General features: G+C 44.4%; 1 protein-coding gene across 5 annotated transcripts in view; it reads right to left on the bottom strand.

The window, feature by feature from the left end:
- The window catches only part of ERG (ETS transcription factor ERG), a 137846-nt gene that overhangs the window by 85417 nt on the left and 25779 nt on the right, over window positions 1-26650 (bottom strand). For 3 of the 5 annotated variants that reach the window (XM_086883966.1, XM_086883965.1, XM_086883967.1), the window contains exon 2: window positions 15382-15469. In XM_086883966.1, coding sequence (XP_086740092.1) covers window positions 15382-15420 — 39 coding nt within the window. In that variant the 5' untranslated portion in view covers window positions 15421-15469. Of the gene's footprint in view, window positions 1-4532; window positions 4715-15381; window positions 15470-26650 lie in introns of all 5 variants that reach the window. The other 2 variants (XM_086883968.1, XM_086883969.1) reach the window with 1 other exon arrangement.

Raw genomic sequence — 26650 nt, forward strand, 5'->3', positions numbered from 1 at the left:
ATCATCCCAAATGCACCTACACTCATTAACTGAACCCCAAAGAGTGGGCTCAGCGGTGCCGGCCACATCTGCCACTTCCTTGCCCCAAAACTGTGGCAATAAGAACAAACTGAGGAACTGGCCAGGCCTGGACACCTCTGTTTACACAAAGCAGCCTGGAGACAGATGAGCCAGGGAGGGAGCTGACCTGGCAGCAGCCCCTCAGCCCTCTCCCCCCATCCCAGTATTATTAGGGCTGCAATGGGATCCATGTGTGACCGCCCCACATGTGCACGGCGCTTCCTGCGCTCCCAGCCCTGCCCAGGCTGGGTTGAAATGACAGCATTTTATTTATAAATCTGCTGCCAGAGGCCTGCAAAGGCTGGGCTAATTCTGGACACCTGCAAGGTTCGTTCAGGGATCAGCCAGTTGGGAAAAGAAGCAGGAAAAGTACCAGGAAGAGAGAAGAGCAGTGCCAGCCCCAAAGACAGGAGTGCTGGGAGCAAGGAGAGCTGCTCCCTACATTTGTTTTGGAGTATGTTTTTTGAGACCAGACAAAAACCCCATTAAATTTGGGGTTTGCTTGAGCTGTACACATCCCATGGTGGTGGGGCTGCAGGTCACACTGCCCAGGCATGTCTCAGTGACCAACTCCCAGACTCCACAAGAACTCTGGGATTTGGTTCTTTTCTGCCTTGAGCACATTAAACCAAGCACAGCCAAAAACAAAGGTGGGGGAGGATCAAATCTGTGCTACAGCAAACCATCAGAACTGGTTTCTCCAAAGCCTGCCTGGTGGATTTAATACGACTGGTTTTTGGAGGCTATCTATCATTTTCGTTTGTCATGAATATAAATCCAAAAATCCCTTGATCCCAGGAAGGCGCTGAGGAGACTCAGGCAAGATTTCAGAAGGGATGTGCTCCTTAACTTGGAAAGTTGGCAGATGATTTAATTTTGTGAGCAAATTTGACAGTGCCGTAGGAATTTTCCAAAATCAAAGAGCCCTTTCATAGGCTTCCCTACCCAATACTCAATCCAGTGTCTAAGAATAACATTCAGCCCTCATTAATTAATGATATCAGTCCGAATAATGTCAGATTGCCTCAGAGGCCTTGCCGGGAGGGATGAATCACACCCGGCCGGCTCCAAGGCTCTCGCTCTGAGAGACTCCAGTGTGTGATGATGGAAAGCTCAGCCTGGAAAGCTCTCACCCACGGAGCCCCAGCAGCCCTCACCCCATCTGAGGCATGTGGAGCACACTTGGAGATGCCACCTGGAGGTATCAGGAAGGAAAATATTATTTTCACCCTGGTTAATTGGTGCTGCACCTCCCCACGTACTTTGTGTGGCGGATGCAAGAAAGGACTGCAGAGGTCCACTCATTTTTGGGATTCCCAGCAGAGTCAAGATCGTGTCCAACAGCAAAATATCACTAAGAAATCTCTATCTGTGATTCTGGCTTTTACCAAAACTACAAACTGGGATTTCTTATAAGCCCTACTTAGCTGATCCTATTCCAACTCAGGAAAAGTCACACCAGCTGTCTCTGTAAATGCACAATTTTACTGAAGCCATGATTATGTATGAAAACACCCAGACTGCTTCCAGAGTGCTCTGTCCTAATATTGACATAAAATTGCCTCATTTCTATTTGCAACACGATTGCAAATCCACGATTGGAGTTTTCATGTATCCACACTCCTGCACCAGCTGAAAGCAGAGACTCCCTATCAGCCATGAACGTGAAATTTGGTAATATTTGTGAATCACCATCTTTTCACATCAGTGTTGCATTCCTGGGCCTCATGAAAGATCAACCACATTGTTTAATGCATTCACATAAATATTTATCCACAGAGGTTCTCCCTTTCCCCTCACAATGGCCACGGCTGGCCAGGCACGAACCTCGTCCCCATGGAACACCCCGGTGCTGCCACCAGGACCAGCCCAGGGCTGAGCCTGGATCAACCTAAACACGAAAGAAAGGCACATGTGGCCCTGGTTGTGAGACCCCATCACAGAGGTGAAGTGTCAGGCAGACAAAGCTGGGACTTCTCTTTTTTTTTTTTTTTTTTTGTGCAGTGTTTGTTTATCTGCCGCACACGTCGTGCCCGGTAACGCGAAGCCGCCGGTTTCGGATTACAAATATACCATAAATGCCATAAGTGATTTATTTTTCTGCCGCGCCTGGGAAAGCAAATTTGGCATTTCTAAATAAAAAAAAATCTTAACTTGATGCTGATGTATTCTGATTGCCACTGCAAATATAGATGTTTTTGTTATGCACAAGCACCGTTTTGATGTGATGGCCAAAGCTCTCTGAGGGTTTGATTCGGAGAGATGGAGCTTTGAGAAAGATCCATCAAATTTCGGGACCCCCGCCACAAACAATTTTCAGTTCACTAGGACTGGTCTGAGAACAACTTTAATGTGCTTTCTACTCTGAGGCATGTTGGTTCTAAAAGCCACTGACAAGTTTCACACACAAACATTTGTGTTTGGAGGAGGCGCTGCCAAGCAAGCCTGTAAAAACCATTAAATCTAGAATTTGTTATTTCACTAAAGCATTCTGAAAAATCACACCGAGAGACTGCATTTTGAAAAACTTGGAGACGTTAATTTCACCCCTAAAATGTGACTTCTTTGAAAATCCCTTTTTAACTCTGTAGTCCCTGCCATAGGATCCACCCCAGCATCTGGAGAGCAGAATCCAGGCTGACAGACTAATGCACATGTGGAGCAGTGTGTCTGCTCCTTTGCTGCTTCTCAGGACAGACACATTGTCTCCCTCTCCTTCTGCCTGTCCCCTCCTTTTCTTTCCCTTCTTTTTTTTTTCCCCCCCTCCCCTTCCTTTAATAAGACTCCACATGTCTTGCAGCTCTCTGCTGCGAATGTGACCAGGATGTGATATTGCCTTGCACCAACACACAACGTCTGGCTTAGGTGATACCAAGTTACTGCCCTGGCTTTGAATGCCTGCAAGGTTATTAACCAGCACATCTGGCTCTCTCCCTAGGAGGGTGAGTTCTGCAGTGCCCCAGGAATTTCTTTCATACACCACTTTTATTAGCTTTTCAAAAGAATACGGATTACCACTGGAAGGGAAGACTTAGGTCGTTTGCAAACATATTGGTCGCCAACCTGCTTGCCATGCTTGAAAAGCAACAATAACCAAAACTCGTTATTTGATTTTCAGAAGTAATCTTCCTTTGTTTTAGCACGCTCTTACTGCTCTTGGTCTGCATTAATGAAAAAAATGGCTGGTGATTTGTGATAAATTGAACTTTTTTTAAAATGACAATACACAAAGCTAAAAGGATAGCTTAGTTTGGAAATACAGCCCCCAAAACATTAATTTCTAATCCTATTTTTCCTGCAGACCTCACTCCATGATCACAGAAAGGGAAGAGAAATGTGTTTCAGGCTTTATCAAAAGAGAGACGCACACGTGTAGCTCCAGAGAGCAAATTTATCTCCTTTGCCCACACATGGAAGTTGCACAGGACATGAAGTTAAAATGCACAAGTGATATTACTGTAATTTCCCATCTGGACATCCCTATTTCAGTAATGCCAGAGAGGCCCTTTCTGGTTTCATTTATGTCACTTCCGAAGCAGTTTAAGACAAATGGGAAAACTATGGAAAAAAACCCATCCATGTGGGGTTGTTAGAGAGGGAGCTCCCCAGGGCTTTCCTTCTACCTGCCCAGCAAAGTTCAACATTCTTGGCCAAAGCTCTCCTGAAAAAAACCTCAGGAAACAGCTGCCCAGCTCCCTGCCTGCCTCCCAGCCCACCTGGAACTCCACCTTCCCAGGAGGAACCTCCACCACCTGCCACTGCTGAGCACACCTCAAGCACAATACTCTCCAGGCAGAACTGAGCAAGCCCAGAAAAAGAATTAAGCAACCCTAAAAAAATCCAACAATTTTGCTGGACTTGCTAATTAATCTCCTTTTGAAGCCATGTGAGGCCAGGTTTTCGGAAGCTGTCGGCGCTCGGCAGCTCCCATTGTTCCAAGCAGGAGTTGTTTGGCACTCCCAGCTTTTGAAGGGCTGGCTCCTTCAGGTAGGTGTTTAAATGGGAGCTCTGCTCTCCACTAACCTTTCACAGTTGCTTTTGGCCAGGCTGATCCTCCAGAAATATCCCATTGCAAAGAGCAGTGCGAGCACTCACAGAAAAGTCTATTTTAAAACTAAGCATAAATAGCCCATACTCCTCCAGCCAGGGGAAAAAAAAAAAACAACAACATTCTGTGATTTCCCCAACCAAGGGAGACAGCCAGGCAAAAAGTTCACAAACTCCACTAAATTCATACAATGAAAACAAAACAAAGATTCCTAATTATGCAAATGAAAACAGTGAATGTTTTCAAGAATGTCACAACCTTACGTGGGGATTTCTGCCAAACTGAGCAAGAATTTAAATCCATCAGATAAAATCCTGATTTCTTTAGATTAATATTCAAACAAAAGGGATGCCTGGTTGAAACTCTAACCATAAATTCTAGTATCAGATAAATTACAGCCAACAGAATGTAAAGATCTTCTCACCTCCTCAGGTGTGAATCTTCTGAAAAGCCCACCTTGGCAGCCTTAAACTTGGCATTATTCAGTCAGCTCCAGCCTTCAAAAGAACCACGACTCATTTGGTCCACTAAGGCTCATGGAAATCCTTACAGGGTTTTTTGTTGCGCCTGCCTATAAATTGCATTGTCTTCTTAAGGCTTCCTGTCCTGCAAACAGAGGCACCAGCACAGAGATTCAACTGAGATTGTTTTCCCCCTCTTCTGCTGCTTTTATTTAACACCAAAAAAAAAAAAAAAAAAAAAAAAAAAAAGAAAAAAAAGCAGGGGGGAGAGAGAGAACTGGTAGAAGTTCCTTACAGGAGTTGGAAGAGGACATCTGCAGGCAATTTAACATGAGGGTTTGTTTCTGTGTCAGCTGGCAACCCCTGGATAACTCTGTCATGTAACTTATATGCTAAAACATGATGTAGGACAACTAGTGAGACTGGGTAAATATGGCAGCACATCAGTTTTATTTGATTAAGATTTATACTTTTTCGAAGAGAGCAGCCCTGCCATAAACTCTGAAAACAAATACAACCCTGGAGCTGTGAGAATGTCCCACCCTGATCTTCAAACCCACCTTCTGCTGCAGCCCAGGAACAGAAAACAGGTTTTTTCCAGGTGAAGACGGGAATTTTTCCATCCCCTCCCAGTTCAGGAGTGATCCAGCTCATCCTCCTCTGCAGAACGTGGAAGGGCTCAGGCAAACACGAGGCTGAGCCCATGGTTTGTGCCTCAGTTCACTGCTCCCTGCCCATTCCAAAAGGCAGCTCAGGAACACAGACCAGGATCCGAAGGGAGCTCTGGAGATAACCCAGCTCCCCAAGTTCCCCCACCCCATGTGTTTAACTTCCTCCCAGCCAGAAGAATCTGGTCAAGTGAGGAAAGCTCATCCATCCTGGTTCCACTTCTGCTCTTGCATCAGATCTTACGTATTTTGACATTTACAGCCACGCATTTGAACTGAGGCCCTGATTAGATTCAATTGGTAAAATTACCTTCCTCCCCCTTCCTCCCCCTTCCTCTTTGTGTGTGTGCACGCTTTGGTTTAGATTATTAGTAATTTAAAAATCAATCTTGCAGTTAAATGTTTAATGGCATAATTGCTCCTGTTGCCTAAATTTGTTTAGTTTGTGCTTTATTAGCATGTAATAACTGAAAGTATATTTTCCTCTGTCTCGGTTAATAACATCTCTGCCATGGCTGACAAGCTGTGAGCCGGCTGGCTGCAGTTCTGGGACAGCTCTGGGGGAACTGGAGAGATTTTCTGAAGCTTTAACTTAGGGGTCGGTGGCTGCCCTTAACTGAATCCTCAGTTGGCCTCCACTTAGGTTTTAAACAATTTTTTTGTACATTCCAAGTTCCTTTTGAGGGCATTTTAATCCAAATGTTGGGGAGGGAAGTTCTGTTGTCCCAGACCTGGACAAGTGTGCCAGCTGTGTCACACTGAATGGCTAAAGGGACCACAGTGTGTCACTGGTGCCAGCTCCCTGCTCCAGCAGGGCCATCCCAGAGCAGCGGGCACAGGGCTGTGTCCAGAGGGCTCTGCAATATCCCCAGGAGGAGACTCCAGCCCCTCTCTGCTCTCTGCTCAGGGCTGGGCACTGCCCAGGGCACAAGTTGTGCCTCCTGTGCAGGGGGAATTGCTGGGCTCAGCCCCTGCCCGTGGCTCTGGTGCCATTGCTGGGCCTGGAGCAGAGCCTGGGCCTGCTCTGCCCCTCCTGCACCGAGGGACAGCCAGGGATGGACAGGGATGGACAGGGATGGACAGGGATGGACAGGGACAGCCAGGGATGGACAGGGATGGACAGGGATGGACAGGGATGGACAGGGACACCCAGGGAGAGCCAGGAACAGCCAGGGCTGAGCCCCTCTCAGCTGGGGCTCCTCTCCAGGCTGAGCAGATTCCATCTAACAAAGAGCTAAACACAAGTCCCTCTGTGCTTGCTTAGTGTAACTTCACCAAGTCCCCATGGAAAGAGTGCAAAGACACAGGTGCTTCCCAAGGAAAAGGAACCCCTTCCTAATAAAGGTCTCCCCTTTTCTTTAAGAAGTATCTAACCCAGATACTGCTTAAAGTAATTGAATGGTTTGGGAAAGAAGGGCCCTTGAAGACCATCCAGTTCCCACCACCCCTGCCATGGGCAGGGACACCTTCCACTATTCCCAAGGTGCTCCAAGCCACATCCAACCTGGCCATGAAGATTTCCAAGAATTGTGCAGCCACAGCTTCTCTGGGCAACCTGTGCCAGGATTTCTCCCACACTGTTCACAGCCTGGACATGCCAAGTTTCTGGGATCTTGGAAAGTCTCTCTGTGTGACTGAGTATGGATAGAAACCTGTGTCAGCCCACCCTGGAAGGCTCACAGCACACCTCAGATTCACCTCCCTCCTTCCCAGTGTAATTTGAATTTGCAATAGCAGGTTACAGTGTCCCACTGAACATTTACTGCTGTTCAAGGAGGTGATAATGACTGCCAGCAAGTTTATCTCTTTGATCCAAGGCAATCACAGATGATATGGAATACACAACACACATGCCAAACACTCCTTTAAGCCTCAGCAGCAGAAGAAATTGATCCCTTCCATGTCACAAAATAAAACCCCCAAAACACTGGAAGCAACAGAATCACAGGCCTGGAGATGTAGGAGAGTAGGTTTAGATGGGATATTAGGAAGAAATCCTTCCTTGGGAGGGTGGGCAGGCCCTGGCACAGCTGGGGCTGCCCCTGGATCCCTGGCAGTGCCCAAGGCCAGGCTGGACATTGGGAGCTCCTGGGACAGTGGGAGGTGTCCCTGCCATGGCAGGGCTGGCACCGGATGATCTTTAAGGTCCTTTCTACCCCAAAACATTTTGGGATTTATATCTTACAGTAAAAGTCACCCATATTAGTTGAATTTAAACATGCTGTAAATTGGAGGGCAACATTTGGGGTTTGCAGGTTATTAGGCAGCAAAAAGCTGAATTTCTGAGGAGGATGTGGTAGTGAAGGAAGCACTGTAGAGTCTCTTGGGAACAGAACTCATTGGGCACACAAGCACGGGATTTTAGGGGCACAGCAGTTACCCTTTCTGCTCTTCTAGGTGAGGAGGACAAGATACATTTTTTTGAGAAATAAACAAAATTGCTCCAGGAAAACACATATTGCACAGAATCAGTTTCTGTAATTAAGCATGTATGGAAATACCCAAATATTCCCTACTGACCTGAGCCAAGGAAGATTTTCCACAATAAGAATTTGAATTGTCTTGAGAAAGAATACTGGGAGTCTGAAAACATCCTACAGAACAACAGGAAAAGACTTATGGCAAATGATAAAATAGGAGGTTGATGAAAGGTATCTAATCAAATGCCCATAATTGTTTATGAGGTAATGTCTGTATTAACAATCTAAAGAAGGGGATAAAACAACACATCAGCCAAAGATACTGCACCCCAAAGTCAGCTCTGGGACACCAACAGGATTGGTGAAATAATCCAAAAGAGCCTTGAGGAGATAAGAACATGGGTAGGAAATAATGAAGTAAAAATTTATTCAAAGAGGATGGGGCTTAGAATATGTTGACATATGAGATTTTCTAAAAAGGGAGAGAAGAGAGAGAGAGAAGCAGGGAGAGTGAGAGAGAGGAGCGATTCATTTTTGAACAGATGAAGCACATCACTAAGTCCAAGAGAATCATTTATCCCTGCCTGGGCTTCTGGAGCAGCAGCTCCTGGAAAATGCTTTTCAGCCCTACAAGGCATTACCAGAAGTGTAACAAAGTGGTCATTTATGACCAGTTTGTGACCAAACAGCCAGGACAGCTGAATGCTGGGCTGGATGCAGAGGTGAGGGGTGAAGCTGCCTCATCCCCACCACCCAAAATGGACCCTGAGCAGAACAAATGTGCACACGCTGAGGGTGCTTGGCAACCTCCCCTCAGCTCTCCCTATAAATCTCCCTCTTCAAGAAGGTGAGGAGGAGCAAAGTCAGTGTGAAATTGAGGAGTTTGAACCCATACAGAGTAGCTGAATTCTTCACAGTAACGAGTTCTGGGGAATCATCCTTCAGGAAAGGTGAAAAATGACCCACTGCTTAGTTTATCTGTGGCCAGATGAAGACAAAACACAAACCCAGTATATGTTAAACAGTAACTCTGAGTTGCTCGGAGCTCATCTCCACACATCTTTAGCATTTGCTCTGCAGATCTGTGTGAGGATAGCCCAGGGCAGGTGGTTTCTGTAATCAATTTTCAAGGAAGAAGGACACAGTCCCTTAGAGAGGCCCAAGGCTGCTCCAGAGCCAGACTTTCTTGCACCCCTTCCCTTCAGTGATCTCAATGAAGCCACACACAAAAATTACAGCTTTGGAGGCACAGAACAGCATTGGGCACTTGGGCTCGTGGATTTGCTGACCGCACACACCAGGATGGGCAGGACCTTAGGAAGAGGGGACAAATATTTTGGCAGTGGGCTTGAGAGACCTTTACAGGCTGAGATTTGGGAGCCCTGAGTCCCACTCCAGGCTCTAGAGCAGAACAATAGGAAGAGGATGAATTTTCTTTCTCAGTGTCCCCAGACTATAACAGGTTTTGTCTTGCCTTTCTCAACTTCTTGTAGCTTCTCCCCACCCTCAGCTTCCCACCCTGGCTCTGGCTTCCAAGACCATCCATTTTATGATTTCTACCCATCACCAGTGGAAATATCCAGACTTTTAACCGTCTGGCAGACTGCAGAAATGAGATTTAAACACATCTGACTCGATGTAACAAAGGGTTCGTGTAAAGCACATCTATCAGCCAGAGCTCTGAAAATGCATTTGGTACTCTTTAGTTTGCTCTTTCCTGCTTATGAAGAAGATAATTTTTGTTTAAAAATGGCCCCACTTAAGGAATTATCCATGCCATTAGTCCCTATAACAATAGAGATTAAAGTCTCTAGACCATCCCCTATCAAAACAGCATACTCTTCTTTGAACATGTCATTAACACTGTTTTCCATCTGGTTGTTGGCAGCAATCTTGGATTTGCTCCGAATTGCTGAAAGTTCATCAATTATAGCACACAGAAGCCATTATCTCTCTTTTCCTTTAGCAAGGAGGTATTTGCTCAGGCAGACAGAAGAGGTAGAGTTCAAGAGCAAAGAAAAAATAAAAAGCAGCAAGAATTTACTCACTGGAACTCTATGGCAATCATTTGGTTACCATCCAGAATTTTAAGCAGCTGAGAAGTGAATCACAATTCCTGCCTAGGAGGGGATTCCAGAGTTCAAATCCAGTAGTGATTCTGGCATTTTTACAGGTAACTGATGTGTGCTGACACAGGAGGGAAATGGAACAGCAGATCTGAACCCTGGCAGTGTGGGAGATCTGAATGAGCACGAGAGGGGAGGAGTGCCACCCACACCCACGGTAAACTCAGTTTATAAACTCATCCACGGTAAACTTCATTTTCTGAGGACACAGAGCAAGCTGTGGTGATCATTCAAACAAGATTTAGGGGCTGTAATCCAGCACAATTAGTAAGAAGAGCACTGAAACTCAAACTGTGGTTTTACCCTGTCAGTACTAAAACAGGGGAAGAGCTTTTAAAGTTTCACCAGAATAATGAATGAAGCCCACAGTGAGAGGTAAGAAAAGGGGATGGAGCTACAACTGTTCAGCTTCGGGGGCTGCTAATACTGAAACCTTTTCACATCTATCATGAAGCAGGCAGCAGTTATCCCTGAGCAGCTGCCAGGCACCAGATTGCAGCCCAGGTAACGTCCAGGAGCTTGTTCACCTCCCTGCTCCGGGGCTAAAGGCACCTTCTCCCAGCGAGAGGCCACTGCAGGACTTTTGATGGGGTCATCACTGATTCATACCTGGAGGAGGGCTGGCTCATTAGTCATTAGCTGCTTTCAGGAGCAGTTATTCCCTGTTTTCTGGAAGGGATAGGAGTATGTTATCACCTGGTGGCAGGCTGAGGTTCAGCAGAACTCCGTGCTCCACATGGATCACCTCCTCATCCAGGCTGCAGTGGCTCTCAGCTTGCTTCACGTGGGGCTTTGGGCAAAGCTCTTTGTATCCTTGGCTCAGATTTCCATGCTCTCACTCCCAGCTGAGCTGCCCAAATACCATTTCATAAGCAATGAAAGAATTGCTTTGGCCATGCAGAGAATCCACAAGGAGCAGGATTCTGGCTCAGGCAAGACCCCAAAAAGTGTTGGGGGTAAAAGCCTGGCTTTACCCTCCTTATCCTGGATCATGATGATGATGATGATGATGATGATGATGATGATGATGATGATAATAATAATAATAATAATAATAATAATAATAATAATAATAATTCTTCTGTTGTCCTTCCCTTCTTGTCCCCTGCCTGTTCAGGCAGAGATTGAATTGTGCATACAAAACTCCCAGCATAACAAAGTCTTGGATCCTAATTAGAGACTCTACAATTCCAGGAAAAATAACAGATTATATCAGACCCAGAATATGCTCCTTAACAAATAATACCACCTAAAAAAAATCAGATTTAACCACAACACAGCAGATTAGGTAAATCCAGAAGCAGCTCTGCACTGACACAATTTGAAATCCAACATATTCTTTGCTCAACAAACGAGTTCTGGAGTCAGGTTTCATGATACTTCCAGTGACAATGTGGGATGCTGTGCATGGAAATGTGGATTTGCCACCACAACCCAGGCAGAGAAGTGTTAAATTCAGGAGTGGTTTTCAGAAACTGCTATGGAATAATGCTTTTATTTCTTCTGAAATAATGAATGATATGAATTTCATTATTATGAATAATGAAAACCAGGTTTTCATTCACTGTAATATCAGGAACAGCTTCCAGATTTGATAACCCAAATTTGCCAGATTCAGAGGCAGCAACCTCAGTTCCATCCACAGAACAGATGAGGTTGCAGAGACACAGACCAGCCAAGCTTGGATTGAAATGTTTAATGCCCTTGGAGAATTATTTATCAAGAATGTCCTCTTTGATTAAGCTGTCTGGGGTGTAAAGTGTTCCCATTCTCCACCTTCTGCAATGAAAAACAACCCACAAGCTGCTGCCATTCACCCACCTCTGCAGCCATCCCACATCTCAAAATCATCACCAACAAACAGAAAAATCAGACCAACGAAACGTGAGCAAATCAGATCTTCCACCGGCCTTGACTCAATGAAAATCACACCCATTATCCCAGGAAAGACACCATTACTGATAAATACAGTTATTTTTATTTATTTTTTTTACCTACACCATGCCTGAGATTCTCCTCTCCCAGTGAGGCCCAAAGGAACAGCAGTAACTTGTTTTTTTGAGAATTGGTTCCACAAAATCCCTTCACAGTGATGGCCCAAGCTAACTAAAGTCAAACAGACATTTGACCCTTTTTGAAATCAGAATTTAACCCCTTAAAAAAATACAAGGTTTATTTAAAGGTCAGTATTTACAGAGCATAAATCCCTAAAAACAAAATATGCAAATCTCAGGCAGCATTTTGGAGTTTTTCTGTGGCTATGGCTGTAAGAACTGGAGTTTAATGATAACAAAACAACAAAAATATCACATTAAAGTGTGTAAACGACACTCTTGCCTACACAAAACCACAATTTTATCCATGTGAGGAGGTTTATTTATTTCAGTTGTCTTACAGGCACTCAATGTCTAAAGCTGCTCAAAGATCAGGGTCAGAATTCCCCATATTCTGCTGAACTGGAAATGAAAATCCAAAAAAATCCATCCTTTTTCTTGTCCACATCAAATGTTTCTTTCCTTTGTGCTTGGACAAAACACAAGGTCGTGACTCCAGTAGAATTACACATTAGGGAGCCACAGGGTCACCAGATCAATGTCAGATGCTTCATTGAAGTTGAAAAATGTAAAGCTTAATCTTTAGTATCTCTGGAATGAAGCTGCCCAAACAGAAGGAGGACACACACTTTGAGGCTTTCCAAACATTCCCAAAATTGGACAGGATCTGCCTGGGTGCAGAATGGGCAATTCTGGGTAAGAATCCAGCTCCATTCAGGGATGGAGCACAAGAACATTGAGATTTGTTATATTTTCCTTCTGGTACCAGAAAAGGCTGATTTCAAAACAGTACACACAAAACTCACATGATGCACATGAAATCCCCATTTCTGAAAAGAAGACATTTCTGAGTATTCATCTTGCCTTATTCTTGTATATTTTCCATTATTTCTCTGCACATGTTCAGGCAGAAAACTTAAATCTTGAAATCTGCCAAATCTTAATAATCCAGACACTTCCCAGAAAGTGAATTTTCAAAGTTACAGCCCTAAATGTGCATGGATGAGGCTGTGTCTGCTTGTTGAAGGATATAAAGAAACACCACCATGTGACAGAATACAGATAATTAAACAAAACCTCATCAGTGATGATTGTAATGAACCCAGTTTGTCTCCTCTGCATCATAACAGCAATAAGAGATCATAGAATCTTAAAATCATGGAATGGTTTGGGTTGGAAGGGATCTTAAAGCTCATCCAGTGCCACTGGATGACAGGGCAGGGACATCTCCCACTGTCCCAGGAGCTCCCAATGTCCAGCCTGGCCTTGGGCACTGCCAGGGATCCAGGGGCAGCCCCAGCTGCTCTGGCAATTCCATCCCAGCCCCTGCCCACCCTGCCAGGGAGGAATATTTTCCTAGTATCTTAACTAAAATTTCCTCTGCTCCAGTTTGAAGCTGTTCCCCTTGTTCTGTCACTCCAATTCCTGATGAATTGTCCCTCTCTGGATTCCCTGTAGCACCTTTGGACACTGGAAGGTGCTGTGAAGGCTCCTTCTCTTCCCTTATCTTCTCCAGGCTGGAGAATCCCAACCTTCTCATCCTGTCTCTATAGGGGAGGTTCTCCAGTCTCTCATATCAACTCTGTGGCCTGCTCTGGATTTGTTTCCACGTCCTTCTCATGCTGGGGGCACCCAGAGCTGTGAGCAGGGCACACAGAAAAGCCCACCACACCAAAGAGGCTTTTCTCACATCCCCTGCACTTTATGCTGCCTTGTTTTTAAGAATGTAGCTATGTCCACTTTTAAAGCCGAAATGACCCGAGCATCCATGGCTGCTTTCCAAAGAATGTGTTCAGACCACAGCAGGCCCTAATGACATAAACAGAAATCAGAAGGATTTGGAGTGGAGTTGGCCAGCTTTCCTACCCCAAACACAGCATTAAAGTAATTGCCTTCCTCACACCCTTTTTCAATAAAACAGCAACTCTGGGGTGATGCTCTACTGAGAACAGACTCCTAGAATTCCCTTGAACTCGCCATTACAGAGATTTTTATGCAGCTCTCTTGCTGTAATAAGATACTTTCATACCCAGCCTTGCCCTCTCCCACTAACTCCTGTGGTTACAAAAACCTTCCTTGGGCACCAGTTTTGGCAGAGAGCACGAAACTGAGTTATTCTTTATGTTATTTCTGCTGCTGTGGGCATTTAAAGAGCATGAAGAGGTACTAAATCCCCCTCAATGTTTTCAAGTCTTACTGGTTGTAACCCATGTTGAGGCAGAAACTCAATTTTTTTGAGGGGAGGAGGATTTGTTATTCTGCTCTTTCCATAAAAACAACTGAGGACAAAAAGGCTGTGGAAGTGCTGGGTTTGGAAAACCTGGAGAGGGGGGAAGAATGAGCTCTCCCACTACTGCTACTCATCCTGGTAACTAAACAGGACCCAAAAACAACACAGAAGGATAGAGAGAGAGAGATTCTTTCATTCACTGAGTTTTACAGAAAAAGGGAGTTGTTTAAAATAATATTTCGTTTTTATTCTATGCTTCAGTTAAAAATAAGTTGTAAAGTGAGGCCTTTTCTAGAAAGAGCTGCTGAGTGGTAGATGGCAGCCAACTGAGGAGAAACTCCATGAAAGAAGTTGCAGAAAATGTAACTTCAAAGAAAAATAGACAGAAAGGCAGTCAGAAAGAGTCCACAGAAGATCATCCAGTGCCACCCCAGCCGTGGCAGGGACAGCTCCCACTGTCCCAGCTGCTCCCAATGTCCAGCCTGGCCTTGGGCACTGCCAGGGATCCAGGGGCAGCCCCAGCTGCTCTGGCAATTCCATCCCAGCCCCTGCCCACCCTGCCAGGGAGGAATTTCTTCCTTATATCCAACCTGAATTACCCTTTTTTCAGTCTGAACCCATTTCTGTTTGTCCTGTCACTCCAGTTGCTGATGAAATTTGTGTGCAATACCCCAAAATTACTTGTTCTCTGCAACAGCTACATCTGCCAGATCTCACAGGTTCCAAGCCTTCCATAAAGAAGGATAAGAAAACCACAGTAATAATAGTAATGGTAATAATAATAATAATAATAATAATAATAATAGTCATAATACAGTAAAAACAAACACTCCCTTCTGAAATGCAGCAAACCAATGCTGGTTTTAAAGTGTTTTAAACATTGCACTGAATATATGTAAGGGATGTTTATTTGGATCTGAATTTTTGCATTATGCTCATTTTCCTTCTGCAGCTGAATTTAATGTTTGCCACTGGATGTCGTGGAGCAGAATCAGGGACACAGAAATCCTGCATTTTTCAAGGAGGTGTATTTTATCAAACACACCAAATATTAAAGGATGATCAAGGAGGGTTAATTTTAGAAAAAGCTATCTTTAAAATATCCATGTGCTCCAGAGCAGATCACACAGGTGTCAGCAACAAAGGCTGCAGGGCTGACTCAGACAACAGCATGTAAATATTGAGGAATAAAAAACCCATGTTGGGCAGTAGCACAGTCTATAAACATGCAAGAAAAGCTGTGGTATGTGTACATATTCTTTAATTTTATGGCTCTCCAAACATCTGAGGACTCACAATAAACAGGAAACTAACCTTGATGTGAGCTGCTGGATCGGGGACAGTCTGAATCATGTCCTTTAACAGGCCAACGTGTTTACCAGGAGCTCAGATCCCAAGGCAGCTGCATAACCAGAGAAACAAAAGTCATATCATTTTACTTTAAATGTTTATTTTCAATATAAATCTCTTTTCATAGGCTGATAAGCATCTTTCCTTCACCAGACCTCCTCGAGACTCAGCACAGCTGAAGCTCCGAGACACTTCTGCCTCCACAGGGTCTGATGAGGATTTATTTCATGCAGGAGAAAACACTCAGCCCTAAACTTTTTCATGGAAAAATGGTATTTATGTGCAATGTAGGGTTTTCCCAAAGTAAGAACTTGGGGCTTGCTCTGCCCTGCCCAGCCCCATTATTCACCAGAGCTATCAGAGATTTCCACGAGCCATTCTTCCCAATTTAGAAACACAGCAGGACTGGGACAGATCTGCAGCTGATATTAAAAAGGACCATTTCACTGAAGCTGTGCCCATTTACAAGAGCTGCAAATCTGGTCCAGACCCTCAATTAACAGCACTTCAGACAGGGATGTTCTGGAATCCCTTATCCATGTCCAGTAATCGAGTGCAGAGGGGCTGGGGCAGGTGGGGTGCATTTGTCTGCATGTGTAGGGGGTGGAAAACCATTAAAAGTCTTTAAAATAGCAACAGTATTTGATGTAAATAATGTGGAGTACTACCCAGTAACTTGAACACCAAATAACTGCTAATAAATTGGGATAAATAAATCAAAAAAATTAGAAAATGTGGGGAAATGGAGGAACATGAGCATCATTTAAAGTAATCTTGTCTTTTTCTCCTCTCCCTTAAAGACTGGAAATTCCTATTTTTCACACAAGAGGTTTCCTTCTGCCCATGATCTTGATCTCAACTTTTAAAGCACAAGGCACTATCAGGGAAACAGTAATTTTCCTCTAGCATCAGCTTTTTTTTATAATTTCATTGTCTTCTCTCATGTTTACACTAACTTGAAAATCAAACTGCATTTTTACCTATTGATTTAGGGGAAATACTGCCTGGCTAACACCGAGCTGCAGCTTGCCCCAGAGACAGTGATATGAGGGGACCATCTATGAACTATTCAAGTCTAATTTACATAAATTGCACTAAACAGTGCAATTAAAGTCATCACCATTCAGATCTTTGCACATTTCCCCTTTACTACTTAAAACAGCCAACTTTCCCCCCTTCAAATCCCTTCAAACCCATGAAAATAAAGTAGTTCATCTGAAGGCCTACTAAAGAAATCCCTAAACAAGCCAAATTCCCATTTTGTCCACTTTTCCCAGCTATATGTGGATGATCAAATGGGATACTGACATCATGGTTTTAAATGAAGATTTTTCTTTCCACAGAACTTCAAAAGCAAGAGATGCTTTTTCAGTAAAAGCAAAATTTCACCAGCAACATCATTCAGATTGAAGTCAGACAGAAACACCAACAGCACTGACGTGCTTTTATTTCCCTCCCTCCCTTCCCCAGTAAATCCACGCCTGCCACATCCTCATTGGATTTATGGGATTCATATTTTAAGCTTTCGAAACATCACACACAGGATCTGGAAAGTGCTAAGTTTCACATAAACTGCACAGAAGAGTATTTTGAATCCAGTGTTAGGTCATGTTTTCAGTGTTTTCATACTCCCAGCACTGTGATGCCACAACTGCACCTCGCCCCCAGTTAAAGGAGCCCACCCAGGAAAGGGGATTTGTGCCACATCCAGATTTATTCTGGCCTTTCCTCAACTTCCAGCAACACCTAAGCTTTAAAAACACATGTTGAGCTCAGAGGTAGGAACTCCATCCCAAAAATGCCCTGTGTCACTCAAACCTTTCTCTCAGACCTCAGTCTTGAAGCTCTAAGGGTGAAAGAGAAGTTGTTTGAGCTATTCCAGGCCACTCATTTTACATCTTTTCCCTGAAAAGATGGATCCTTTATGGAAGAGAAGATGACAAAAGAACATTTGCAAACCAGTTGCCAACTCTGCACCACAAGGAATGGGAATCAAAGACAAGCAAATGTTGTCCAATATGAGTTGGAAAAATGAGTATGTAACTGTTCTGGACATTTGACTTTTCCCTAGTACTGTTATGAACTTAAAAGGGGGAATTCTGCTTTAAATTCAACCTTTGCAGTGCATTCTTCTTTCTCACCTGGATATTCCAGCCTTACTTATTCTTAAGTGGGACAAGTCCTTGTCTGCAAAATACATGATTTTTATCTGGAAATCATGGCTTAAAAAAAAAAAAAAGGCTAGTACAGTTTTCCTTGCTTGTTCCAAACAGAAATACAATTTTCATTATTTCAGCTCCACCTTTACAGGCTGGAATTGGAAGCTTCCAGACATTTAGTGTCTGACACACAGACCCTCCTCCACCCTCACCCCAAATTTCACGCTGGTCATGTCTGTGCTTGATGGTCAGTGACAGGGTCTGTTTGTAGCTATAGGGCTTGCCCTGAATCCCCTAAATTAGCAGGACTCTAAGGCTCAGAGCCAAAACTGACACTAAAGCCTGGTTTAGGGAGATGTCTCTTTCCAGGAAACTGAAACAAGGCTATTACAACACAAACTGAAAGTTAAACACTGGCTTAGCAGGCTTAGCAGCCTTTCTGATTAAGGGTTATCCTGGAAGGATATCCTAGATAAAACTGAGCAACCTGGGATAGTGGGAGGTGTCCCTGCACATGGCAGGGGGTGGAATGAGATGATTCCTTCCAACCCAAACCATTCTGTGATTCTACAGGAGGAATTTGTAGCCACAAAAGCAGGTGTTCTTACACTTCCTGGCATCCCAAGTCAAGGCTAACATTTACTAATCCAGCTTTAGCAGTACATTGGGACTGGTTTCCATCCTCTGTTGCATTCAAAGTGTCACACAGAAGGATGGCACTAGTGAGAAGTAGCAATACTTGAGACAGGAGATGTAAATTCCCCTCTGATGCTCAGGACAGATTAAAATATCAAGACAGAAACTAGATATTGTACAAAATACCAGCCAGAGCTGGGTGTGCTAGTGCTACCCCATGCAGGAGACAAATAAACCCTGGAGCCTGCTGTCTTTCTGTGCACAGATTTGGGGAGTTATGTAAATACATCAAAGGGTTGGGGAATCATGTACAGATCTAGAGCTCACCAGATGTGATTGCATTGTTCTTTGTTTTTTATAGATGTCTCAAAAGGATCAAACTTTTTAATGGACACATATACTACGAAATAACTGAGGCCAAATGTCCCCTTTATACGGGGGCTGAATACCAACCTCTCACCTTGCAGACAGGGATTTAGGTGCATTTTCAGTAACTTGGCATGCTGTGCTCACCTAGAAACCCCAGCAGGTTCCTCTTGACGTGTTCTAAACCCTGCACCAAAGTGCTGCAATGAGGCATGACCGGGCAGTGAGCAAGGCTGACACAAAAGGGCTCCAGGCCAAACTCCGGCAGCGCGACGCCCACATGGAGCAGAGCAGGGCTGCAGCAAACAGAAACGCTCTTTGCCAGGAATGAACGTGGCCCAAATCACAAGTAACAGGATCACTGAGGCTGGAAAAGCCCTGAAAGGTCATTGAGTCCCAGCTGTGCCCGATCCCCACCTTGTCCCCAGCCCAGAGCCCTGAGTGCCACCTCCAGGTGACACCTGCAGGGACGGGCACTGCAAAGCTCCCTGGGCAGCCCCTGCCAAGGCCTGAGCTCCCTTTCCATGGGCAAATTCCTGCTGCTGCCCACCCTGAGCCTCCCCTGGCCCAGCCTGAGGCCTGAGCTCTCCTCCTGTCCCTGTTCCCTGGCAGCAGAGCCCAACCCTGCTCTGGCTGCAACCTCCTGTCAGGGACTTGTCCAGGCTCCCATGAGCCTCCTTTTGCCCTCTTTAGCCTTTTTTTTCCAGGCTAAAAGTACTGTTCTGCACAAGGAATAATATTTGGAATACATAGCCAATTCTGGCTGATGAAGGGCTGTTTAATCAACAGCAAACGAGGTGCCAGCACCGCTGGCCCTGGTTCCTGGTGCACCGAAAGCAAGGACAATATTGTGATCCAAGGCTGCCAGGGAGACACAGCTCTGCCTGCAGGCTCTCTCCAAGGAATCTTGTGTCCCTGCTGCCTGAGATGTGGACATCACACAGGAGAACAGCTCGGAATGGCACTGGCAGAATAATCAAACACAAAGGGCTGGAGGAGAGCCCCTTTTCCTGTGACAGGCACCCAGCACTGGGACTGGCACACTGGAGTGATGAATAACCACACTGGCATCACACCAAATTTCTACCAGCAGGACTCAGGATGTTTACCATTACTCACAGGAGGTGAATCCCTGAGCAGCTATGCAGAATATCCCAAGTCAGTGCCAGCAGGATTTTCAGACCCCCTCACACTGTCATGCAACTGGACTAGCCACATATTTTAAAAGAACTGATGTTTTTCAGCTGTTGGAAAACTTTTGAGATGTCCCTTGCTGGACTGTTTTTCCAGGAAATCTCTTTTTGTGTGCCTGGGTCCCACCAGCACTGGTCAAACAGTGTGCACAGAGAGGAAGGCTGGGATATCCGAAAGGCAGAGCACTATAAAAATCCCCTCTCAGTGATGTGCACAAACAGCATAAGCTCCTGTTGCTGCAGGTTGGAGCTGCACTTCTTAGGTAGATTCAGCCCTTCTGGACACCTAAAATAATTCCAGTTATGATGGGAGCTCTTGTGTAGCAAATTTAAACCAAATTTAGGCTTGCTGCACTTTGGAAGCAGCCTACATAGCCAGGGATGCTCTAGGAGAAAACTAGAGTGCAGTTATTTCCCCATCCTGTTACTTCATTCATACCATAGGGCTTTTCTGAAATTACTACACTGTTATTAATTTTTTTTTAATTAAGTCCTTTAACAGAAGTAAAAAATAAGAGGTGAAATCCTCATCCACAGAAATAAACTGTTTGAATCAGCCCAAAAAGTCACCCACCTTGCCTTTGTTGATGTGGGAAAAACTCAGAAGAACCTTACAAGCCTGCAATTTGGGAACTGCTAGGCAAACAAATTAACTTTCCTGCCCAATATGGTACTGCAAGTTTATGCCTTTCCTTCTCTAATATTTGCAGGTTTAGAAGAAGGTGCTGCAGCTCCTGCTGGCACCTGGGGTTTGCCAAGAAGCCAAGGGGTGCCCCAGGATGGGCTGAGGCAGCCTCAGCCCCTCTGTGCCTGCAGGCATGGATTTCTGGGGAAAATGTCTCAAAATGCAAACTCCAGCAGTGTCCAGTGAAGAAAGGCCACAGAAATGTTTATAATTCACATTTGTAAATCAGGTAAGTGTGAAACACCACAACTCTTCCACTGGCAGGGAGGTATGACACAGCAGAGCTGCATGACACGAGCTCAAAGCTTTTATGTTTAACTTGTGGTTGGGTATAACCACTTCCTTTTTTTTTATTTTTTTATTTCTTCTTTCACTGTAACCTCTCAGTGTTTGAACAGCCTCAACAATAAAATCTTGAGGAAAGATCTGCACCCTCAAGAAAAGCTACGGCCAAGGCTGTTCACATGCAGTCAGTATTTGCTGTTAGGGTAAGATTTGCAGGTGAATACCACAAATAAAACCACAGTAAAGGACAAAAAACCCAAAACATGAAAAGATGTGCCATGCCAGGAGGTTTCTTCAAATGTCCATTCTCAGTGACAGCTTTTTGTACTTACCCTGACCTCACAGGACAGAACCCACTGCCTGTGTTGTGCACTGCCTGATGTGTTTAGTTCTTTAACAGCAATTTAAATAGAAGCATAACTCATTGACATTTTGGAATGACATGTCTTGACAGTTTGGATGAGGGATTTTTTTTTTTTTTTTTTTTGTTATTATGTGGAGTTATTTGTTTAAAAAAATCAGTGGGAGAAACAAAAACTGTGTGGGGCTGGTTGATTGACAGGGCTGGTTCTCAATTCTGGCTGTAAAAAAAGTTGCCAGATTTTTCACTTTGAAGAAATACTTCCAGAAGCTAGCCATGACTCATAGAACAGTTTGGGTTGGAAGGGACCCTAAAGCTCATCCAGTGCCCCCCCAGCCATGGCAGGGACACCTCCCACTGTCCCAGGTGCTCCCAATGTCCAGCCTGGCCTTGGGCACTGCCAGGGATCCAGGGGCAGCCTCAGCTGCTCTGGCAATTCCATCCCAGCCCCTGCCCACCCTGCCAGGGAACAATTCCTGCCCAAAATCCCAAGATCCAGCCCTGCCCTCTGCCACTGGCAGCAATTCCCTGGCTCCTGTTCCCCAACATCCTTGTGGAAAGTCGTTCTGCAGCTTTCTTGGAGCTCCTTTAGGCACTGGAAGGTGCTCTAAGAACATCCTGGGGTCTTCTCTACTCCAGGCTGAACAGCCACAACTTTCTCATTTTGTCTTCATAGGTGAGGTGCTAAATCTCCTTGTTTAAACAATTGTTTCTAGAAATTTTTTTTCTGGAAATAAGGAAAGCCCCCCCACCTAGCCCTCCTCCTGAAAAGCCTCTGAGGATTTGGTTTCATGCCCAAACTGACAAGTTCTCTCCCTCACACAAGGTTAACACTATTTCTGTCACTTAGGTCAAGAACACTGGCCTAATCCCCTTTCTGATGGGATTCCCTTCCAGCAGCACCAGATGGAATGCAGTGAATCCTGGTGGCCCTGGAGAGCTCAGGACAAGGCAGGAGGGAGCAGCTCAGGGCTCCAGTTAAGACCTGCCCCTGTTGAAGCTGACCATGGCACCACAACTGGAATATCACCCTAAGCAAGGCAGTAAGCAAGGGACAAGCCACTGTCACCACGTGTTTGAAGAGCACAGATGGCCAGGGTTTAACTGGCTCTGGCCTCTCAGCAGTGCTCCATGTCCCTAAAGCGTGTGGGGACAAAAGGACGCAGCACTCTGAGAACATCTCTGCCATCCCTGCCTGTATCTTGCCCTCCTGCAGTTCTCAGACACTGAACATGGATTTTCTCCTGAGAACATTTTTCTTGGGAGGGTCAGTTCTACAGAAATTCCCTCTCCTCCCTTTTGAAGGATGGACAAAGGCACATTTCTGTGCTACCACCCAAAAGTGTCTGTGCAGCTACTGCTTATCTCACGTTCCAGCCAATGATCCCAGGGGAGGACACGGCCCTAAATTAGCTCATTTACAGTAGGAACTTTAAACTACAGCCAAAAATATTTGGTTTTATTAGTACTCCCTATATAGTACGCCTCTGACCAATAACTTGTTTTATTTATTTTTCTGGCGAATTACCATGTTCTTATTCAAAGCCATAATGAGGATTATATATCGATGTGGAATGCAGAGCAGCCATTCCTGAAACTCCCAACTGCATATAAAAGAGTCTGGAATTCCCCAAACACTATCTCTTCAGCCCAGGCCACTTACAAATGTGGTTTAACATGAATGAAGTAATATCTTCAGAAAGGAAGGAGACTTTTGAGTCACGTCTGACACATTTAACTGCACCAACCACTTTCCCCAGCTCAAGATTTTGACTGTGTGTCTTAATACCAGGCAGGGGTGTTTGATAATGATTACTCCCTGATGCTTATCCTGTTGCAGGATACTTGGACACACACATGGGATGCCAAGGGAAGAGCTAAGGTAGGAATTCAAGACTTTGTGCCCTTCCAAGTGGAAAACCACAGAGGTCACCAGCAAAGTTCTGAGATCCAGTCAAATTTGCCACCTTTCTGTCCCATGCTAGAGCTGCCCTGACAGATTTCTGTGTTTACCTATTCAAACTCAGCTCAAATCCCAGCTTAGCTGAAGGTGAGCACCAGTCAGACCTAAAGGCCATGGAGTAACCACCACATTATTCATGAGTGCAGGTTGTAATTATGGACCTTAGTTCTCCACAGAAACATGACTTCCAAAGAAAAATACTGCATTGTGGAAAAGCAGGATGACATCAGGAGAGAGATACAGTGACAAAGAGTAGTTTCTAATTTACATTCATTCCACTGGTTAAAGCCCAAGTCTGTTTCAAACAATTTAACTGGTGATGCACTTAAAATTACATCTGAGGAAAGACACAAACTGTTTGCAAAATAATGAATGACTAATTACCTCGAGGTAAGGAAAACTCATACCTCCTTTTTAAAGATAAAAGCAAATAAAAATGTTTTAGAAAGTGGAACAACAAGATCCAATTCAATAATAATGAATTAAATATAGACTCATGGAATCACAGGATGGCTGGGGTTAGAAGGGATCTGAAAAATCATCCAGTTCCAAGTGCCTGCCATGGCAGGGACACCTCCCACTGTCCCAGGAGCTCCCAATGTCCAGCCTGGCCTTGGGCACTGCCAGGGATCCAGGGGCAGCCCCAGCTGCTCTGGCAATTCCATCCCAGCCCCTGCCCACCCTGCCAGGGAACAATTCCTGCCCAACATCCCAAGATCCAGCCCTGCCCTCTGCCCCTGGCAGCCATTCCCTGGCTCCTGGCCCTGCAGCCCTTGGCAATTGTCTCTCTCCAGCTTTCCTGGGGCTCCTTCAGGCCCTGCAAGGCCACCCTGAGCTCAGCCCAAAGCTTCTCCTGGCCAGGCTGAACAATGGCAGCTGGGCCAGCCTTTGCTGCCAGCAGAGCTGCTCCATCCCTCTGCTCATCCTGGAGCCTCCTCTGGGCTCTCTCCAGCAGCTCCAGCTCCTCTGGGCTGGGCCCCAGGGCAGGGGATGGTCTTTCTGCAGGTGGGGTCTCTTACCACCATCCCATGGTGGGTGTTACCAGCTCCTTCAACCTCCCTTGGCCTGTGCTTCTTGGACTTTAGGGCCATTTTTTAATGAAAGATTGCTGGATTGGCCAATGCAGGCATTCTGCACTCACTTCTGATTCCTGAATTTTCCAGACCAGGAAGGTTCCTCTGTGAAGCTGAAATACAGCTGATGTACAGAAGATTGGACTAGATCCTCTAGCTGCTCTCTAGCTGTCAGATACCTCTGACTCTAGTTTTAATTTTGTTCACAGAAGATCTGTTTCTAATAATCCTATGGAAAATGGGAGTGCAGAACCAGGACAACTTTTGCAGCACACACAGAAATTCATATATTCAACCACATCTGAGCATGGAGTACAAATTGATGGCACAGACTTAATAAGTAAACAGTAGTAATTATAAAAAGTCATGAATAACTGTGTGAACACCTCACAGCTTTTGCAAGGATTAAAGAAAAAGATTACTTGATTAAATCTGCATAATCAGAAATTACACACACAACATGCACTTTCACTAATTACTGAGTACATTAGACTTGTATATGATTTACTGCAGATTATCCAATGGTTCTGTCAAACCCAAAAGAGTCCTGAATTGTTAGAATGAAAAAGAATATCTAAAAATTGGAGAACCTTCAATTCATTTTAGGGAAATCTAAAATAAAATGACAGTTTAGAAATACATGAGCAAGGGAAAAAAAAAAAAAAAGTTAGCATTTTCTCTGCTTTCAATAAATTTCTTCAGTTGTCATATTCAAGAAACGTATATGTTGTTCAGGAACAGAATGTACTGGCACTGAATCTGTTGCATGCAAGCTCTCACTTTTGGGGATGCAACAAATGTTTCTGTAATCTGCCCTGGAAAGTTGTCCTTTTTCTCTCCCCTGGTTTCTGGGGATGCTTCTCATTCTAATGAGGAAAATCACTGTTTTAATATATATATATATATATAATTTTTTATTATTATTATTATTTTGTTTTATTTTTTTTCCTGTGCTTATGGAGCTGTTTTTGTTGGTCCAGGGGCTGCAGAGGGCAGAGCCTGTCCTGGAGGAGTCACCCATGAGGCAGCTCCAGTGAACACCTTGGAATCTATCCCAAGAAAAGTTCATTTCTGGAAGTGCTCAAGGCCAGGGGCTTGGAGAAATCTGGTCTATAAAAGGTGTCCCTGCCCATGGCAGGGGGTTGGAACAGGTTGATCTTTAAGGTCCCTTCCAACCCACACCTTTCCAAGATTCCATGATAATATGATAGCATTTCAGCCTTGACCTGCACACCCCAGTCATTACCCAAAAGGAAAGAAATTAAGCTGGACCTAAGGTGCTCCAGGGAGAGTGAAAAGTCGTCCCATATGAGGAGACTTTCCCAAAAAGAAGCCTGGCACAGCTAGGGACACCCAGTGAAAGTGAAAGAACACTCAGCTGAGGTGTCCTCCAGCACAGCTTCCTTTCCAAAGGCATTTGTGGCACCTGATTCCCTTCTCCAGGCAGGTCTGGGTGTCCCCTGCCCTGGCAGAAGGATGGGGATGGTTTGTGGGGTATCAGGAAGGATGAAAAGTCCTTTGTGAAAGGATAAACAAGCGAGAAGCGTGGAAGATCCTTCACAATCCCTCTGCAGGGTTTTTCTGTTGTTCTGAAGCTCCACCCTTCACAAGGAATATTAACACAAACAACACGACTGGCAACACCATTTTTTTCCTTAAAGTATTCTTAAAACAAAGTGTAAATACTTGTGGTGATCCTTCTTCAGAATATTAGTAAATACAGCCAGCTTCCAGTGGAAATGATCATCTGACCACAGAACAAAACTAAACACCCTCTGAAGTTCTTCAGACTAGCCCTCCTTTCTGTTACTAAATGCTTTTTTACTCCTTTTGTATGTCTTTGGCACAAAATACTTTTTTTTCATTTCTCTTTTTACTTGTGGCACTTTCAGTTCTGCTGTTGCAAAGCAGCAGAAAAAATAAAAAACCCCCAAAAACCAGAACAGCTGTATAAACACAAGGTATTTAACAAATAAGTGACTTCCATTAAGTGTCGACCTACACTGCAAAAACTGTTCAAATATACAGATCAGAAAGACTGGCACCTTCACTGCAGCTTGAATCTCACTTTATCAATAAAAAAATATTAATGCATTACCAAAACAGAAATATGCCACATCCTTAGCAAGAAAGTCCCTTGGAAGGATATAAGTCATCTCCAATAATGCTTTGATTTGTGACCTTCACAGATTTGTTTTCTTTTTTTTTTCCATTTCAAATGCATTTGAAGAATGTCTATAAATAGCTTATACTGACTGAATGCATAATCTTAGGCTCATTTTTTCAGCATCTGGATTTTGGAGTACTTTGCTAGATGAAACATGGACCTGTCATCCGTGAAACTGTAAAGTCCAGTGTTTAGAAAATTAGTATTTCAAGGATCTAAATGTATTTGCTAATATATATAATATATATATAATAATATATAATAGTGAGTGTAAAGCAGTAGTATTCAATTTATAATACATTACTGAACCTGTAAAGCAAGTTGTTAAGCACAAATGCAGGTTTG

This window comes from Cyanistes caeruleus, chromosome 3 (genome assembly GCF_971803275.1).
Source record: "Cyanistes caeruleus chromosome 3, bCyaCae1.hap1.1, whole genome shotgun sequence".
Taxonomy (NCBI): domain Eukaryota; kingdom Metazoa; phylum Chordata; class Aves; order Passeriformes; family Paridae; genus Cyanistes; species Cyanistes caeruleus.